The sequence below is a fragment of the Sturnira hondurensis genome, unplaced genomic scaffold (genome assembly GCF_014824575.4).
Source record: "Sturnira hondurensis isolate 20B ecotype Veracruz unplaced genomic scaffold, ASM1482457v3 Scaffold0025370, whole genome shotgun sequence".
Lineage (NCBI taxonomy): Eukaryota > Metazoa > Chordata > Mammalia > Chiroptera > Phyllostomidae > Sturnira > Sturnira hondurensis.
In genome coordinates, this window is record NW_028098001.1 from 12,916,805 (window position 1) to 12,935,541 (window position 18,737).

Below are 18,737 nucleotides of genomic sequence, written 5' to 3' on the forward strand. Positions count from 1 at the left end.
GCGTCCAGTTATAACTATACTCTTGACTTCTGTATCCAGAAATATCCCAGGAAATGGCTCTTTTCCCCACACTTCTTCAGTTTACTAATTCGGACTGTCTCAGACATGGGAGGGAGCAGCTTCCAAACTGCACTGATGAATTTCACATGCTTAATATGGAAGACACATTTCTCCTTAAAATATTTAGTATTTTCTGTCTGTGGAGGCTTTCATTACTTATCCGAAATTTGTTCCACATTTTTAGGGAGCTCTATTTCTTGTCTTTGTTCTGTAGATTCTCTATAAAACATAATGTGTGCCATATATAATGAAGCTTCATTTTCAAAAGTTGCTGACAAGAATTGGTCTTGTTTCTTGGGGTTTTATGCCATGCATTTTTGCTGGCATTCAAAGGACAGTGATCTGTATTTGGTCACATTAGGAAAACTAATTTGAAACATAATCCCTAGTAAGTTCCTTTTATAAGACATTTATTGTTTAATGAATCTTATTACTATGTTATTTTGTTTTCTCTGTAGACAAACGTGTGGAAAATTGGCCTCTGATGCATTCTCCATGGCCCACGCTTTGTATAAGTACTCTGTATCTCCTGTTCGTGTGGCTGGGCCCAAAGTGGATGAAGGCCCGAGAACCTTTTCAGATGCGCTTGGTGCTTATTGCCTATAATTTTGGGATGGTTTTGCTTAATTTGTTTATCTTCAGAGAGGTAGGTTTACTATAAGAATATGAAAAACCATCACTGTGACATTGTACCCCAATATAACTGCTAGTTACTCTAAAAGTAAATTTTATATTATTGACATTTTTCATTTTGGATAACAGAAATATAAAACATATATAAGGTACAGGACAAGTGTTTAAAATGGAATTTTGAAGCAGACAGACTGGATTCTAAGAACACCCTTATGAGCTCTTCTGACATTGGAAGTTACTTAATTTTTCCGAGACTCGTTTCCCCATAAAATGGGGAAAATGCCTGTCTCCTATGGTATCAGAGGTAAAAGTGAGATAATTTTTGCATGGCATTTACCACCTGGTAAACACTCAGTAAATAGTTGTATATATTTATTTGTAATTCACACTCAGCAATTTCAGGATTGTAAGTTGTCAAAATACGCAAGTGTAACGTACCAATCTCAAATTAACTCCTATTTCTTACTGTCATTGTGTTTTGGATTGGAGGTAAAGTGAGTTAATTGTTACACAATTATTGCTACTAATCATTTATATTTTTCTGGGTACCCACAAATTCTCCATGAAGGGAAAGCCTAAAGGCTAGATTGATACAGCTATTTTTTAAGTTATGAGTGAAAGGAATTTGTTTCCCAGAAAACTTTTCATTAGCATTCTGTATGAATGGAGAGAACTAGTCTGGTGATGGTAGGAAAATAAATAGCATTCTCCTTAAAAAAAAAACTTTTAAAATTTAATTTACAACATAAGCTACAGAATCTCAAGTTGGTAAAAAACCTTTAACTTATTTGGTACTTTTACCTAATTTGTTACATGCAAACAACTCTGGATCAAGACTAGAAATCAGTGCAGCTCTTAGATCTGAGTCATAGTCAATCGAAATTTCTCTTAATATTATGAAGTAGATAGAATTGATGTTTTAGTTCAAAAATTATATGTGATTTTTAATTTAGATTTCAATTGTAGAATAAATCCACACAGTAAATTTAAAAAATTCTAACACATTAAATGTTTAATACATTCAAAATTTTAAAGACAGTCCTAGTTTTTAAAATTATTTCAAAGATTGAATATTGTATTTAGCATTTTTAAATGCTGTATCTATTAAAGCTTTAGTCCAAATATCACTCTTTTTTTTCAGTTATTCCTGGGATCATATAATGCAGGATACAGCTATATTTGCCAGAGTGTGGATTATTCTGATGATGTTAATGAAGTCAGAGTAAGTACATTAAAAATTCTCTAAATCAGTCACAGTGGGTCTAATTTTATAGTCCCCAATCTGCAAAAAACATACTTTTATATAATGGTAAAAGTGTGTTGGGTTATTCTGAGCCAGTAAAACTATGCCTTTTTTAAGTACGTAATTAAAAATCTGTTTTCATGCCTCCAGTGTCTTTCATTTGGTGGTGTGAGAGTGAATTTGTGTTGGATTTCTAGAATGAAGTACTTTTTTAAAAAAAGTTTTATGTTTAGTGTAAAGAAATTTTACACTAAAATTTAGTTGTTTTTGGTTGAGAATAAAAATACCTGCAGAGACTCTAATTCTTTGTTAAGAAAGTCTGAGAAAAAAAAACAGATGTTCTATAAGCTATGCAGTGTTTTGTAAGTTAAGTATAGCACAATTTGTGTAGGTATGGGCTCAGTTTTTATTATATTTGCAAAAAAAATAAACCAATAGTTATGGAATGTTAGCATAATTTACTTTCCAGCCACCTACATTAGCTAAATTAACATTTTATTCATGTGCAAGAAACAATAAATTTTTGTTTTTATTTATTGTTAAGTATTTATTGTACTACTCTTGTATACTGTGGTTTATATTAAAATTATGTGTACATAAAACATAAATAAACATGTTTTGTGTTACATGTAATATATGTAGTAATAATATAATATATAGCAGCTTCCCTTGAGAAAAATAGCTTTTTTCATTGGGGTTGGATAATATAAAGGTCAGTATTCATCAAGACCTAAAATCAGATTGCTTTAATGTACTTACCATGGTATGTCTGTGTCTTTATTGTGCCATCAGACTTCTGTGCTGATGAAAAAAATCACCCCTTTGGTTGTCATACTTGCTTTATTCATTCACTGTATGTGTCCCAAACACCAGTGACATGCAGATAGTGTGAGAGATACTGGGGACTCAGGTGGAAGGACAGAAGATCCAGGCCTTTGTGGAGCTGACATTCTAGTGATGGGTGGGAGAGGCAAGCAGTAGACATGTAAACAATGGATTAACAAGAAAATAACACCTGTGATGTGACTAAGAGGGAATGAGGGGAGTACTTTATTTAGATTTGTTGGCTAGGAAAATTTTTTTTTCCAGATAACCACCTTGTTAGAGAACCTCCTCAGTAGAGTAGAGGCCTGACTTCTGTGGTCTTGCTTGGTTTGTGGGAGAGGAAAAGGAAAAAGTGCGTGACTTGTTTTCTTTTAGGAATTCACATAGAAAGAACTTCTGGGTGAAACAACATACTAACACTGTTAGGCTAAAGATTTAAGCCCTGGCTGGTGTAGCTCAGTGGATTGAGTGCAGGCCTGCGAACCAGACGATTGCGGTTCGATTCCCAGTCAGGGTACATGCTTGGGTTGCAGGCCAATTTCCGGCAGGGGCCAGTTCCTGCAGGGGATGCACGAGAAGCAACCATACATTGATGTTTCCTTCCTCTCTCCTTCCCTTCCTCTCTAAAGATAAATAAATAAAATATAAAAAAGATTTAAAAATACTATTCTGGTCTGTGTGAACCCACCCTCCAGGCATGCATAAAAAGTCAGTACTTTTAAAACATTAGCTATTGTGAGAACTGTGATCTAGGAGAAGGAAGAACCAGAGATTCCCAACAGATTGCATTTGAAATTTCCTCCCTCTCTCTTCCTTTTAATTTTAGATGCTGTAGAATAAATACTTTACTCAGACACTTGTTTTTATATTTGTATTTATGTGACAAGAAGTATCACTTTTCACTTTGATGTAGCTCTTCAGAGATACCTGATGCAGTTTACAAATGAAAGATAGGAATTATTTATTACTATTCATAAATTGTGGCTAATTTAGAAGCCCAGATTTGGGGGGGTGGATAAAGACATTATCTCTTACCTTATAGATCAAGTTTGCTATGCCAAAATGGTTACCTTATTTTAGAGTGCTAGCATAAAAATGACTATTAAATATTGTGTTGCTGTGAGTAGTTAACTATTTCAAACCTATTTTCAACCAATTTTATAATTTTCAACAGTATTACTCAAGCAGATTCAGTAAACATCCTCAACCTGTAAATACAAGACTTTATTTTCTCTTTGGCCCACACTTTATATAATTTTGTTTTCCAAAAGAACACAAACACACAAGAACTTATGACACCCAATAGGTGCAGGATAAGATGAGAAAGGGAACTATGAACCATGAAACGTCAGTGCCTGTCTGTGAGTAAATCTGTCAGGCCCCCGACGCACGAAGGTTTATTCAGTTATGCACTGCCGCCTTTGTTACAAATGTGCAGGACACATATCCTAGAAAATACATGACATAAAAAAGTTGAGTTTAGGTCACTGTTGTAGAATTCTTGTAAAATATTTAAAAATATCTATCCAGAGGTCACCTCTCATTGGAACCTTGGGTCCTTAATCTCAGCATGGACAGTAATCTTTCTGTACCATCTGGTGTCTTAATTAGAGCCCAGGAAAAGAAAAGACTCATTCATGTAAGCAGGATTATTTTTATGACCTAGGAAATATTTGTTGTTTCTTTTTGTTTATGTCATTCTCTCATTTTAAAGATTTTACTGGCTAATGCAAAATACTATGGTTAAGTGGTTTGTCGCATGTGTTAAAGTGAGAGAGACATAAGAGAGACCAGTCACTACCCACAAACATCCTTGTATGAATATCTGAAGTATAATGTAGGGTAAGCATGAACAATTGAAGTACATTTACAAAACAAATACCTCAGTTTCGCTACCAAATTGAAAAACATAGCACTGTGAATGTTTTTGCAGCTAAGTTTAGTGCTATAGGGGTCCAGCTCCGTAACATGACATTTTTTTCTGTATTGTTGCTATAGAGTAGATATGCTTGGACTCTAGTCTTTCCCATTTGCCCCCATGGATAGATGACTCGGTTTTACACCTACTTAGGCAAAATGATTTCATGCCTCGTATGTTTGTGTAGTGAAAATTATGTAGGACTTATACACAGTGAGTGGGAAACCATGTGGTGGCATGCATTTGGTGTTTGTAATGTCCTTTTTCTTTCTTTTCACAGATAGCTGCTGCTCTGTGGTGGTACTTTGTATCTAAAGGAATTGAGTATTTGGACACCGTGTTTTTTATCCTTAGGAAGAAAAACAACCAAGTCTCTTTCCTTCATGTGTACCATCACTGTACAATGTTTACACTGTGGTGGATTGGAATTAAGTGGGTTGCAGGGGGGCAAGGTGAGCATTTTCAAAAGCATATCTATATGCGTTAAATTTTTGTATAAATATGTTGGGTGGAAAGTAATGAGAACCTGGGAATTTGAATTGGTCTATAATTGAACTTGTTTTGTGATTATTTCTGTGTTAATTTCATTGTAAAGACATTTGAAGAAAGTAAAACTTTAGCTTTTTGTTTGTCACTACTTTAACACCTAAAGATTTGCCCCAGAGATGGGCATAAGGTAATTCTAAATGCAGACAATAATATTTTGATGGGGAGCAATTCTAGTGGTTCTGATCCAAAGGATACCAGGATTTATCTTCTCAGTGTGAAGGCTTCCTCTTTGGTCCAAGCCCAGAGCCCACTCCACCTTTAAAATAGGCCTTAAATCGGCCTGTTGGTTCTCACTCAAAGGAAGTTATGGAGAGACATGTTGATGTTAACGATGATATGAATCCATAGTCTGGCTGAGATCTGCCTCCAGCGAAGATGATTTACATTATTGAGCTGGAAATAGGCCATTCCTCTCATGGGGACCCTTGGTACAAATCATAAAAGTCCACTTCACCTCACTACTTTCCACTTAAAATTATTTAGAAGCCTAAGAAGTAAGTCTTTTTTTGTAGATATGTTTATTTGCGCATGTAAAGGCAGTAATGTGACAGTTACAAATTTCCTTAAAACCATTATATGTACCATGACTTTTTTTCGTATTTTTATTGTTGTTCAAGTACAGTTGTCTCCATTTTCCCCCACTACTCGCTCCCACCCCAGCCATCCCCACCTCCCACCCTTTCCCCCCCATGAATAATAGGATGAAAAAGTAACATAGGCAATCGTTCTATATTAGGACCTACTTAAACTGCTGGAGTACCCCATTCAAAAGCTTGCTACTTTGAAAGTCCTTTGCATTTGAAGAACATCTTGTTAAAAAATACGTTAAACGCCTGAATCTGCATTTTAAAAATACCTAGCATGATCTGAAGAGAAGGCTTTTCCAGTAGTGTTACAACTTTTATTCCTACTCTTTACTCAAGATTGTTAGAAAATAATGTGGACTCATTTATTTCATGTCCAAATGGTTTATTGCCTAATAAAATTTTCTGTATCTTGTATCTTGTACCTTTGTTTTTCTAAAGCGTTTTTTGGAGCCCAAATGAATTCCTTCATCCACGTGATTATGTACTCCTACTACGGGTTAACTGCCTTTGGCCCATGGATTCAGAAATATCTGTGGTGGAAACGATACCTGACCATGTTGCAGCTGGTGAGTTAAATGCTTCTAAAGTTTCATCTGGGGCAATACTGAAAATGTTTGAGTTTACTAATTATAAAGTATTAAGTCATTTTTGGCAATTTTCTATTGCAAATTCAACTATCTCTATGCTTCATCTGTGGGACTGAGGCTGCTTGACCTGTTCATAGACCCACTGGTTATGGCCTCTTGCTTTTTAAATGTCAATAAAAGATTAGACTAGCTCATGTCTAAGAGAACTGTTCTTTAAAAATATCTGTGAAGTGGGTGAATAAAGATCTAAGAACACCACAAAGTACATAGACTCATATATGACTAGAAAAATAATATCTTTCTTGAGTGATTTTTTAAAATTTTTACTTAAATGTTATTATCATCTCTACTCATTCTGTTCACTGTTCAATTTTCAGTCCTTGATAACAAATCCCATACATGTATAATATAAAAGTTGCAGAAAAGGCAGAGAGTCAAGGAATGGTAGGGGTAAAGGAAGGAAGCAAGGACCAGAAAGATCCTCTTAGTTCTCCAACATGAAGTCCTTGTGGAGCAGAGCTAGGCATTTTTAAATTGCTAGTCTTTAGAGCAGACAGCCTTTAGCGCAAACCCCAGTAGGACTTCATGTAGCATTTGGGTGCTTCAGCGTAACTTTCAGAGCGAGGCACTAGCCCAATAATCAAACTGGAAATCCAAACCAACCTGGTAGCTATTCTTCAAGCCTTGGATTTTATTATAATTTGCTTTAATCATAGTATGTACACAATTTTATCAGTGGCATCACATTTGGAAATACTATTCATCTCTGCTTTAAGTTACTAAACAGCTGACTAACCAAACAGGAAACACAACTTTTGGGGACTGCTGGGTGTGAAGGATTGATTTGTAACTAAAATGCCATAGGAAGTTTCTTCAGTTTTTGTGAAAGCTGTGTACACAATTGTATAATTCATTTCTCTCAGTAATTAGTAAATGGTCCCCCAAAATAAAGAGATGACAAAACTCATATGAACTATTGATACCTATTTGGTCGGAACCTGTACCTGACTCTCCTTGAGTGATGCCATACTCAGTCACACCCACATCTACACACCCATTTTCGGTGATGCAGATTCTAAGAACCATTGTGAAATCAGAAGTTCTTAAACTCTGGATTTGGCCATGGAAAATTTTTAAAAATTTTTAATAAATCTGGGGCTTACATGAACTAAATTATTTTAATAATATTTAATGTAATAATACTGTTAATACTATGCTTAAAAGAGAAACCACAACTCTGCTTTCCAAATTGTATATTCACTTTATGAAGGGTAGTATATTTCCAATCCAGAAGTTCTTTACTTTCGTAGATCAGTCTTGTAAAGACTGATTAGCACTTGTTAACACCATGAAATTTATAACTTTTATTTTGAGAACCATTCACTTATAGATAAATTAGAATTTAAACCTATTTCCCTCATCTTAATTTTGGCCTTTCTCCTTTTAAAAATTCTTCAGGTTGAAAGCAATTATCTCTTTTTGCACTTATTCTCAATTACCTACTAACTTTTAATAAGCAGCTTTGTTTTTAAAGGATAGTGTTCATCCAAATACCTATGACCTATCTGCTATTCTGTAAGAAGTTCATTTTTTAAAATATATATACCAGCTTGCTGACAATTTTGTGGAAAGAAATCAGTCTCACTCTGACTGGTGTGGCTTCGTAAGTTGAGCATTGTCCTGCAAAGCAAAAGATCACTGATTTGATTCCCAGTCGGGGCGCGTGCTTGGATTGCAGGCCGGTCCCAGCTGGGGCACATGCGGGAGGCAGCCATCGATGTTTCTGTCTCACACATCAGTGTTTCTCTCCCTATCTTTTTCCTTCCCTACCCCTCTCTCTAAAGTAAATAAAATCTTAAAAAAGGAAAGATATCAGTCTAAAATTTGGGAAACACTGAAATTTCCTCTTGTTAGGTAATATTACTCAACATTATCCAACAGATATTCATGGAGTCTAGACATAGTGCCAGAGACTTAGGAATCGTCATAGCAACACTGGGTCCTGCCTTTGGAGTTACATGCTAGTGGGAAGATGGATGATCCAGAAGTCACCAAATTCAAAAGACAATTTCAGAGAGCTATAATTCTTTTTTTTTTTAGAAGACCACAGTGGATTTTTTTCTCGGTAGCCTCTTATATATATTTTTTAATTTAACTTATTTATCTTTAGAAGGGAAGGGAAGGAGAGAGGGAGAGAAATATCAATGTATGATTGCCTCTGCTGGGGACACACAATGTATCGTGTGTCCCCTGCCGGGAACTGGCCTGCAACCCAGGCATGTGCCCTGACTGGGAATCGAACCTCGATCTTTTGGTTCACAGGCCCGAGCTCAATCCACTGAGCTACACCAGCCAGGGCAGACAGCTATAATTCTTATAAAGTAAAAAAAAAAAGAAGACGAGAAGAAAAGAAAACCCACAGAAAACAAAAGCCCAGTGGTTAAATGGACTTGAGGTGCCAGTTGGGTGGAGGCACTTTAGTTCTGTCATCAGGAGGTCTTGTTGAGGAGGTGGCATTTGAGCAGCTACCTGAATGAGGAGGCGGTGGGAGTGGGAGCCAGAGAACTATTAAACTTTGGACAAGTGGCAAAAGTTGGGTCTGTATTAGCTACATAGAAGATTCTGAAGTTGGTTACTGTTTACCACGCGTTGTTTCTGTTTTTCAGGTTCAGTTCTTTGTGACCATTGGGCACACGGCACTGTCTCTCTACACGGATTGCCCCTTCCCAAAGTGGATGCACTGGGCTCTGATTGCCTATGCGATCAGCTTCATATTTCTCTTTCTCAACTTCTACGTTCGGACATACAATGAGCCCAAGAAGTCAAAAACTGGAAAAACAGCTGTGAATGGTATTTCAGCCAATGGTGTGAACAAATCAGAAAAACTGGTGACAGAAAATGGAAAAAAGCAGAAAAATGGAAAAGCAAAAGGAGAGTAAATTGAACTGGGCCTTAACTGTTGTTGACAGTGAGGAATTTCCCATTTCATATAAAATTTCAGGGAAAACAGAAGCAAATGAGGGTTTGAGGGTGGGGAGGAAAAAAGGCAAATGTGCTCCTATGTATTAGTGACCTTTAGATTGAGTAAAGTGTTAAATACTGTACCCTGATGTTTTATTTATGAAGTTTTTATTTTAAACATTTTTTATTAGCTTTGATATTGTCTAGACCAAAGCAATTATTATGTAACTGTGGAGGCTCGCTCTCTGTTCACATCATTTGTCTAATGCATGAAATTTTTCATGTGTCTTATATGCAGTCATTCTTCAGTCTGATGATCACAGAAACACAGTCTTTATGAGTTTTTTTGGCTAAATTACTAATTACTTACTGATTAAAATCAGTTACCCTACATTTTTCTAGTCCAAACCTGGAAATGCAGATACTTTAAAATTTGCACATTTGAATTCATTTGCTGACTGACTGAAATGGTTGAATCTCTCCACCACTAGTTTGAAATACCCTTTTGGTTGTAATTAAATTTAAAAATCTGGTGATCTCTATAGACTTTTAGAGGCTTGATGATGATGGTGTTGGTGAAAAAAGAATTACAGTAAAATCCTGTGCGGCGACCCGGAGGTCGCTGCGACTTGGGGCACAAATCACTGTGGGAGACAGTTTTGCGACTTAAATGCAGCCTTTCAATACTCCTATCAGGAATATATATTATGCAGATTACGATTAATGTCTGATTGGAACACAAAACAGCTCATGTCTTTATTGGTAACATCATAAAATTGTTACAGAAATGTGCTGTTAGATGACAGTATGTTGATTTTTATCAGACTTTTAATATTTTGATTTGTGGCTGTTAACCAATTTTTCGTATGTGCAAATATACCTACCTCTTCTGTTGGAAAGAACATTTAAAATCAAATAAATTTTAATTAAAAAATCAAGGAGTCCTCTAATGTAGATTTCAATATCAACTTTATTAACTTTTGAATCCACTAGTGGTTTTTTTTTTTTATTACAAATGGCGTACACCAAACTTTTCTGTGAAACTATTCTTTCAATGTGTTTAATTTTGGAGTGATATTTTCCTTGTGACAGAGTTGCAAGATCTTATTTATTAACTAGATGAAGTGTAAACCCATTTTGGTGCAATATTCTTGACTCCTTGGTGCTAAAGATTATTAAAATTAGTGCTTGATTGTTACAAGGTGTTAATTGTGAAGACACAAAATGAATAACAGTAAGAGTAGTCAGAACCAGAAAGTTAAATTTGCTACTTAGGAATGAAATATTTCATGTAATATATATGAACAACTGTACAGTGTCTTTATTACACAGGTTAAAATGTTAGGGGTATTGCACAGGCATCATTATGGGAAGAGAAAATGTGACCAATAAAAAAGCATGAATATTTCTATATTTCTCAAGATGTCAAAACTGCATGTGCAGGATGTATGCTGCTTCTGCAGACCAACTGTTTCAGAATATTTGTAAACTATAAAATATTTATTGTGCATTAAAATTACACACTTCCCCCTCCCAAAGGCATGAAGTCATGAGAATTACAGAAACTTTGCAACACATAATAGTTTGGCCTAAGAGGATTCAACACCTATGTTTTTGCTGCTCAGTGTGTAATGACTAGAGATTTGTAAATCTTTGTGAACATTCTGTACTGGTTCCCCAGAGCTATTCATTCCCTACTACCTGATTTCAGCAAAATAAATATACTACTACTGTGGGGAAAATGCTATTTTTGTTCATCAGTTTATTATAGTATAAATTATCTGCTAGATGCACATTTATTCAATTCAGTTGTTATCCTAATTCTGCTGCCCATTTCTAATGCAGAAAATAAATGAAACTAGAACTTAGGTGTTTATAATTTCTGGTAAAAATTATTTTTATGGTAGCATAGTTTTAAAAAAATATATAATCGTTATTATATTTTTCCCACTACCATTTAGTCCCTTTATAGTCCCCCTCCCCTCAGCCGTCACCACATTGGTGTCCATGTCCACGAGACCTTTTTCCTTTTTGCACAATCTCTCCACACCCTAACCTCTCCCCCTCCTCCACTAGCTGTCATCTGTTCTCCATCTGTGAGTCTGTGTCTATTTTGCTTGTTAGTTCAGTTTGTTCATTAGATTCCACATATGAGTAAAATCATGTGGTATTTGTCTTTCTCTGACTGGTTTATTTCACTTACCATAATGTTCTCCAGGTCCTTCCATACTATTGCAAAGGGTAAAGTTTACTACTTTTTTTAAGGCCAAGTAGAATGCCATTGTATCATGTTCCGTAGCTATTTTATCCACTCATCTACTGATGGACACACGGGCTGCTTCCATATCTTGGTGATTGTAAATGACACTGCAATGAACAAAGAGGTGCTTATGTTCTTTTGAATTAGTGTTTTGGGTTTCTTTGGATATATTCCCAGAAGTGGGATCACTGGGTCAAAAGGTAGATCTACTTTTAATTTTTTGAGATATGGCCATACTGTTTTCCACAGAGGCTGCACCAGTCTGCATTCCCACCAACAGTGCAAAGGGTTCCCTTTTCTTCACATTCTCACCAGCACTTGTTCCTTGATTTATTGATGATAGTTATTCTGACAGGTGTGAGATGATATCTTACTGTAGTTTTTATTTGCATTTCTCTGATGATTAGTGATGTTGAGCATTTTCTCATGTGTCTATTGGTCATCTGTATGTCCTATTGGGGAAGTGTCTGTTTAGATCCTTTGCCCATTTTTTAATTGGATTGTTTGTTTTTTTGGTGTTGAGTTTTGTAAGCACTTTATAAATTTTGGATATTTACCCCTTATCAGAAGATGTATCAGCGAATATGTTCTCCCATTAGCATAATTTTAATTTAAAAGTGTGTTGCCTTTGGAAGAGCTTTTGGATCCAGACACAAAATCTATTTTCTTCTAAATTATTTTTACATTTGTCCGTTTAAATGTGAACTTTAACACTTTTTAATTCTGTGCTTTTTTTCCTGTGCCACAAATAAAGTGGGGGATTTTTGCATTCTTATGTTTAAATCATTCAGTTCTTGCTGTACCTTAAGGTTCTTTATCATAGGTGATTTTCAGATGTGATAAATGTGACCTTTTCTAGTAGCTTTCAGCATATCTCTACCATCACTCTTACGTTGCATGCCTCATACCTAAAAATCATTGGAGGATTGCATCTGCTTTTCGATAACACTTTGTCACTAACTACAGATGTGTTCTCTTAAGGAGAAAGCAGGGGTTTTATTAAATACTGGCAATGAGTAGAAATGCCTGAGGTATGTAACAGTGCATTTTCCAGTAGAGTTGATGACTGTTTGTTTTTTTGTCTTCTGTGTTACTCTTGACTCTTTTTTGCTGATGGATACTGACTGATGACTCACTTTAGTATTAGCATTATTAATTTAGTCATTCTCTTTTTTCCTCCTTCCATACACTGTCTAGGCTTTTGAGAATATTTTCATACAAATTATTCACATTTTAGAATCTTGTGTTTTGTAGTTTATCGGGAATATTTTAATTTACAGGTTTGTTTCGTATATACAGTTAGGTTACCTTATAAATAAGAAAGAACCTAGAAGTGGAAGTGATTTTTGCTGTCTTCATCATTTTACAATATAATAATTTAGGTGTTAGGTATTGACTGTTGGCACTGAACTTTTGAATCTCACCTTCATTAAAATGCAACATCAAGCTGAGCTCTTTCCTCATCACAGCTTTAATCCCAGCCAGCTGCATTCCTGGCTGTCCTTATTGAGATTCAGATATATGGGATGTAAAGTGGATGCTCAGTACAGACATGGGGCACTTAGACTTAGGATCCTGCCGGATAGTAAATAGGTCTGCAGAGTTGAGAAGCACCACGATGCTGAGCTACATACACAGAAGCACAGCATCTGAGCAGTAACCATAAAACCTGTGTAATGAGATTGGCCACCTGCCACTCTCTACAGAAGCAGGTTTGAAAAAGTACCCTTGGAGAACAAGTCCTTAATAGTGTATTTTGGAAGTCACATTTAATCTTAGGTATTTTAGGCAGATGACATCTGAACCAGGAGTATAGTTGTGAAAAGGAAGAAAAATAAAAACAAATTCCTTGTTTCAAAACTATACAAGTCATGCAACTATTAGTCATGCTTTTCTTAATACGAAGTATGGAAGGAAGGCACAGCTTTCATTTTATTATTATTTTTTAAGGTGGGCTGGAACATAACCACGTTCCTGAAGGGGATTCGGAGATCTAAATTAAAAACCATAATTGACATATAGAACCACTACTGGCTGAAGACAGAGTTTAGCACGTGTCACCAAAAGCATTGTGACTTACGAAGAAGGTAGTCAAAGCTGTCTTTAGATGATTGATTAGTGGGAATTTTAGGTAGGCAAGGGATAATCTGAATTAGTCCTTAGAGTTCTTTTAGACCTGTAGGTTTTGGTTTTGCTATATCCTTTGAAAAATTGAACTTCTTTTTTTTTTTTAACTGGTTTCAAGCCCAGATCTTAGGTCTTTTTCTTTGTCTTTTTCATATTACCATATTATCATGTTTACATGTTCACATGGGAACAAATTTTCCTTCATACTTTCATCGCTTGCAATCCCTCTGGTCCTAAATAGAAATTTAACTAGAATTTTATTTTTCTCATTCTTATAGGTGAGGTTTTCTCAGAGAATATGTCCTCAAAGTATATCCTTTGAGAATCAATGCATGCTAAAACACATCACTTGAGATCTGGCTACCTAATTATAATAATCTAATGCAGGTATTGGAAGGTCACATTGTAATTGAACATGTACAGGGAGATGCAAATTAAAAGCCATTCTAAAACTAAAAATCTGGGAAGGTTTAAATAGTACAGCCATTTTTTAATGGCAAGACCCCAAAAGATGGGGTCTTGAAATTATTGGGTATTTCCCAATTTAAATACAAGACTGAATTAGAAGAGTATTTTGTCAGTCCGTATGCGTAGTATGCATACTCTGCCAGTCCCCGGGTGTCCCTGAATCCATTTTTTTGCAATTTTAGAGAAGCCAGTTAGAGTGCTCTTTTTCTTTTAATTTTTTTCTTTGAATTTGGCATGAAGAAAAAGAAAAACATCCAGTTGAAATTTCATCTTTGTCTTCCCTGATTCATTGTATTTAAAATGCATTTCTCCTCCCTGCGAGGAAGCTATCTTAAGAACCAGTCTTTCAGGAATAGTGAGTACCCAGCTGTTTGGTAATGAGAGGGTGGGTAGACCAGGAGCCTTGCAGGGTAGGCAGCATTGTATAGTGACAGTCACACCTCACCTTTGAATGTGGCTTGTGTTCTAATTAATAAATCTGGAATCGAGCACAACGTTTACATTTTAATTATTGTTTTATTTTTTAATTATATTTTATTGTTTGTGCTATTACTGTTGTCCCCAATTTTTCTTCCCTGGGTCCCCTCCAACCAGCCTTACCCCCCAAATCCCTTAGGTAATCCCCACATCATTGTCCATGTCCACAGGTCATGCAGATATGTCCCTTGGCTGTTCGATTTCCTACGCTGTACTTTATATCCCTGTGGATATTCTGTAACAACCAATTTGTTGGTAATTGAATTGTTGTTACTACTTAATCCCTTTACCTTTGTCACCTATCCTCCCGACCCCTCTCCCATCTGGCAACCATCAAAAAGTTTTCTGTATCTATTAGTAGGTTTCTTGCTCTTTCTCTTCTCTTCCGGCATCCCTATAATGTGAATGTTCATACACTGGAAGTTGTCCCAGAGACTCCGTTTGCTATCCTTTTTTTTAAAAAAAGATTTTATTTATTTATCTTTAGAGGGGAAAGGAAGGAGAGAAGGAGAGAAATATCAATGTATGGTTGCCTCTCATGAGTCCCCTGCTGGGAACTGGCCTGCAACTCAGGCATGTGCCCTGACTGGGAATTGAACCGCGATTGTGTGATTCATAGGCCCGCGCTCAATCCACTGAGCTACACCAGCCAGGGCTGCTATCTTTTTTTTTTTTTTCTACTTGCTGTTCTGAATGGTTGTTTTTGCTTCCTTATACTCTAAATCGCTGATTCGATTCTCAACTTCATCAACTATACTGTTGACTCCCTATAAATTGTTCTTTATTTCAATTATTGTATCCTTTGTTTCTGACTGCATCTTTTTATGCTGTTGAGGTCCTCACTAAGTTTTTTGAGTATCCTTATAACCAGTATTCTGAACTCTGCATCTGATAGATTGTTTTTCTCCATTTTGTTTAGCTCTTTTTTGGTGTTTTATTCTGTTCTTTCATTTGGGCCTTGTTTTCTTGTCCTCATTTTGGCAGCCTCCTTTGTCTCCTCATTTTGGTGTTTGTTTCTATGTATTAGGTAGAGCTGTATATTGTCTAGGCTCTGTAGAGTGGCCTAATGTAGTAGGTATCCTGTGGGGTCCAGTGACTCCCCTGTTGCCCAGGCTGGGTATTCAAGGTGTGCCAGCTGTGTGGGCTGTGTACACCTTGTTGTAGTTGAGTCCTGATTGCTCTTAGCATGGCCAAGGTCAGCCAATGACTGTGTTCTGTCCAGGGTCACACAGCATTAGCTACAGAGCAGTCTGCGGATGGCTACTATTTGTGCTGGCCTTGAAGGTGCCCAGGAGCAACCAAGCTGTGAATCTAGGCTGGCTGCTGCTAGTGCCAGGCCTGGAGCCACTTAATGAGAGTATGGGGCTCACTGAACCTGGATGCTACTTGTTTGAGAGAATTTAGGAAAATTGGCAGCATGAAGCAAGATAAGCCATTCATATGGAAAAGCCACTGGAAACAGCTTGGGTGGTCCTGAGAGTTGGGTGAGGCAGGGCCTTGGGGAATCTCCAGGGTGGGGTGAACAGTGTGAACATGAATCTCAGATATGGCATCAACCTGCTGGCTCTGTGGCTCTGAGTGGGGAAGGCTTAGAAAGGAATACTTGCCTCTGCCAGCAATTCTGTCTGGGAGAAAGCTGTGCCCAGTTTCCCCCTGGATGCTGGACAATTCAGTTCCTCCCCATATAGCTCTGATGCCTTTCAATGTGCTGCCCCAGTGCTGGAGCTCAGAGGAAGTGAGTCTAAGTGAGTCTGCGCATGGTCCCTCTAAGAGGAACTGCCTGGGACTGTAGCAGTTTGTCTTCCACAGCCTCAATCCCCACTGGTTTTTATAGCCAGAAGTAATGAAGACTTATGTTCCAGGCACTAGAACCCTGGGCTGTGGGGCTGGAACTCCTCGTTCCTATGATATCCCTCCTGATTTTCACCTGCCACACACAGGTGTGTCACCAGGCAATTTTGTGTCTCTGCCCCCCTTACCAGTCTCGTTGTGGTTTCTTCTTTAATTCCATAGTTATAAGACCTCCATTCAACTCAGTTTCTGATGGTTCTGAATGATGGCGATTCTTAGTTTAGTTGTAATTTCGATGTGGTTGTGCAAGGAGGCAAGCCATGCTTACCTATGCTGCTACCTTGACTGAAGGTCTCACAACATTTACATTTAACAAGTGTGTTATATAATTAGTGTTTATAAGCTCTACGTATATAGTTGGATTTCAGATATTTTCTGAGTTCAGTTATAGTGAAAATTTAATAAAGGCGCTATATGGTTACAAAAGGACAAATAACTGCTCAACAAAGTTACATTTATTCAAAAACATATCAGTGTTCTCATAACGCTCAAATTATCACTATCATTATTACATACTTGTAGCAGTGGTATCTGGTCTTCTTTTTAGAAAGAAAAAGAGTATGGGAATTAGTGAGGCAAAAGAGCAGCCAGATAAATTTGGGGGACACATTTCTAACTTATCATTAGAGTTGAGATTTGGAGTTCACATCCTAGAGTCTACCCTAAATATTAGCCACTTCAGAAAACCATCTTTAGGTTAGTGTGCTAGGTATTCATTGGCTCTACAAATCCATTCTTATTCCCTTCATACATTCTCTGTCTTTCCCTCCGTGGTATTACAGTGTCTGGGGGACTAAAAATTATGTTTCCCAGATACCTTCACAAATTTAGGTTCTGTTGCTGAGAGGCACTTAGGAAATTATTGGCAGGCAGAAGGGAGGTAAATGCCATTCTTCCCAGATGCTATAGTGATATAATTATGTAAGAGGGCTTCTTACATATATGTGTTAGCAACAGATGAACTATGGGTTCCACAGAAAGTTGTGGCATTCGTTGGGAAAGGATGGGACCCAACGAATTGAAATGGGGCATCTGGGCAGACTTGGATGAGTCTGAGAACCTGACTCTTCAAATACCATTGAATATCCCCGGCCAAGAAAAGCAGCCCTCCAGATGACATTACTTCTTTGCTGCTTGAGGTCCAGTAAGCACTTCAATCAAGAAAGCAACCTTCCAAAAGAATGCTGATCTTCCCTATACCTGCTTTCTACTCTTCCAATGTCATCAGATCTGTAAAGAAAATTAGGTTAATCACAGCATACCCAGGAGGACAAGTACACAATCTACCCTGGGAGGAGATAGCTTAGAATTTGGCTAATTTTGCCCTCTAGAAGTGTGTAGGAGTAGAGTCTAAGAGGGTTAAGCAAAGCTGAAAGAAACCAATCTTTATATTGTACTGAAATTATTGATATTGGTGCACTTACCAGAAACTCTTAATTTGAGGACATATCTCAACAGTAAGGAGAAGCTTAAATGGTTTGTCAGTTGCTGAAATAAAACCTGGAGTTATTGGTAACCTATATTTAATTGAGATATATGTTAGAAATGTATTGCAATAATGTGGAGGAGGGAATCTAAAGGCTTAGAGAATTAACAATATTGGAGACAATTTATCTCGCCCAACTCACTTGTCCACTCCTTCACTGTGAGAAATACATTGGTAATTCGTCCTTGAAAAACTCCATAGTGGATATTTTCTGTAGACTGGGGAGTCCAGAGTGATGTCCCTTTATCCTCTTCCATTTTAACTGAGTCCTGTGAATTAAACTGACAAAAGACAGATTAGCAGGAAAAAAAGGTTATAACTTTTATTGGTGTTAATATTTTCAATCAAGCATGCATGGGAGCTTCATGGAAAAAAACACAAAAAACCCAAAGAAGTGGATAGGCTCAGGGGCTTATACATCATTTTAACAAAATGCAATAAATTATGAAGGAGTAACCAGACAACGGAAAGCACCCCGGCTTCTAGGGCTGATTGATAACCTGTGACGAGGAAGCCTGTGGGTGAAACTAATGGTAGACAAGTTTTCTTTCACAGATTTGTTTTTGCAGACTCGTTTCAGCACCGTCTCCATTCCCAGTGCTTCTCCTTTCCTGATCCGGGACCGGGGAAGAGCTCCCCAAGGGAAATGGATGCGCTGCTCTTAGGCAGGTAGAGAGAGGGCAGAGGGTTATTCCTGTGTCTCCT

At 37.1% G+C, this 18,737-nt stretch overlaps 1 protein-coding gene across 1 annotated transcript in view; it reads left to right on the forward strand.

Moving 5' to 3' along the window:
• The window catches only part of ELOVL4 (ELOVL fatty acid elongase 4), a 32,323-nt gene extending 21,216 nt beyond the window's left edge, over window positions 1-11,107 (forward strand). Inside the window, exons 2-6 of the mRNA XM_037039405.1 lie at window positions 519-706; window positions 1,835-1,915; window positions 4,960-5,131; window positions 6,254-6,381; window positions 9,069-11,107. Of these exons, the coding sequence (XP_036895300.1) occupies window positions 519-706; window positions 1,835-1,915; window positions 4,960-5,131; window positions 6,254-6,381; window positions 9,069-9,341 (842 nt within the window). The 3' untranslated portion in view covers window positions 9,342-11,107. The remainder of the gene's footprint in view (window positions 1-518; window positions 707-1,834; window positions 1,916-4,959; window positions 5,132-6,253; window positions 6,382-9,068) is intronic.
• The last annotated feature ends 7,630 nt before the right edge of the window (window positions 11,108-18,737 follow it).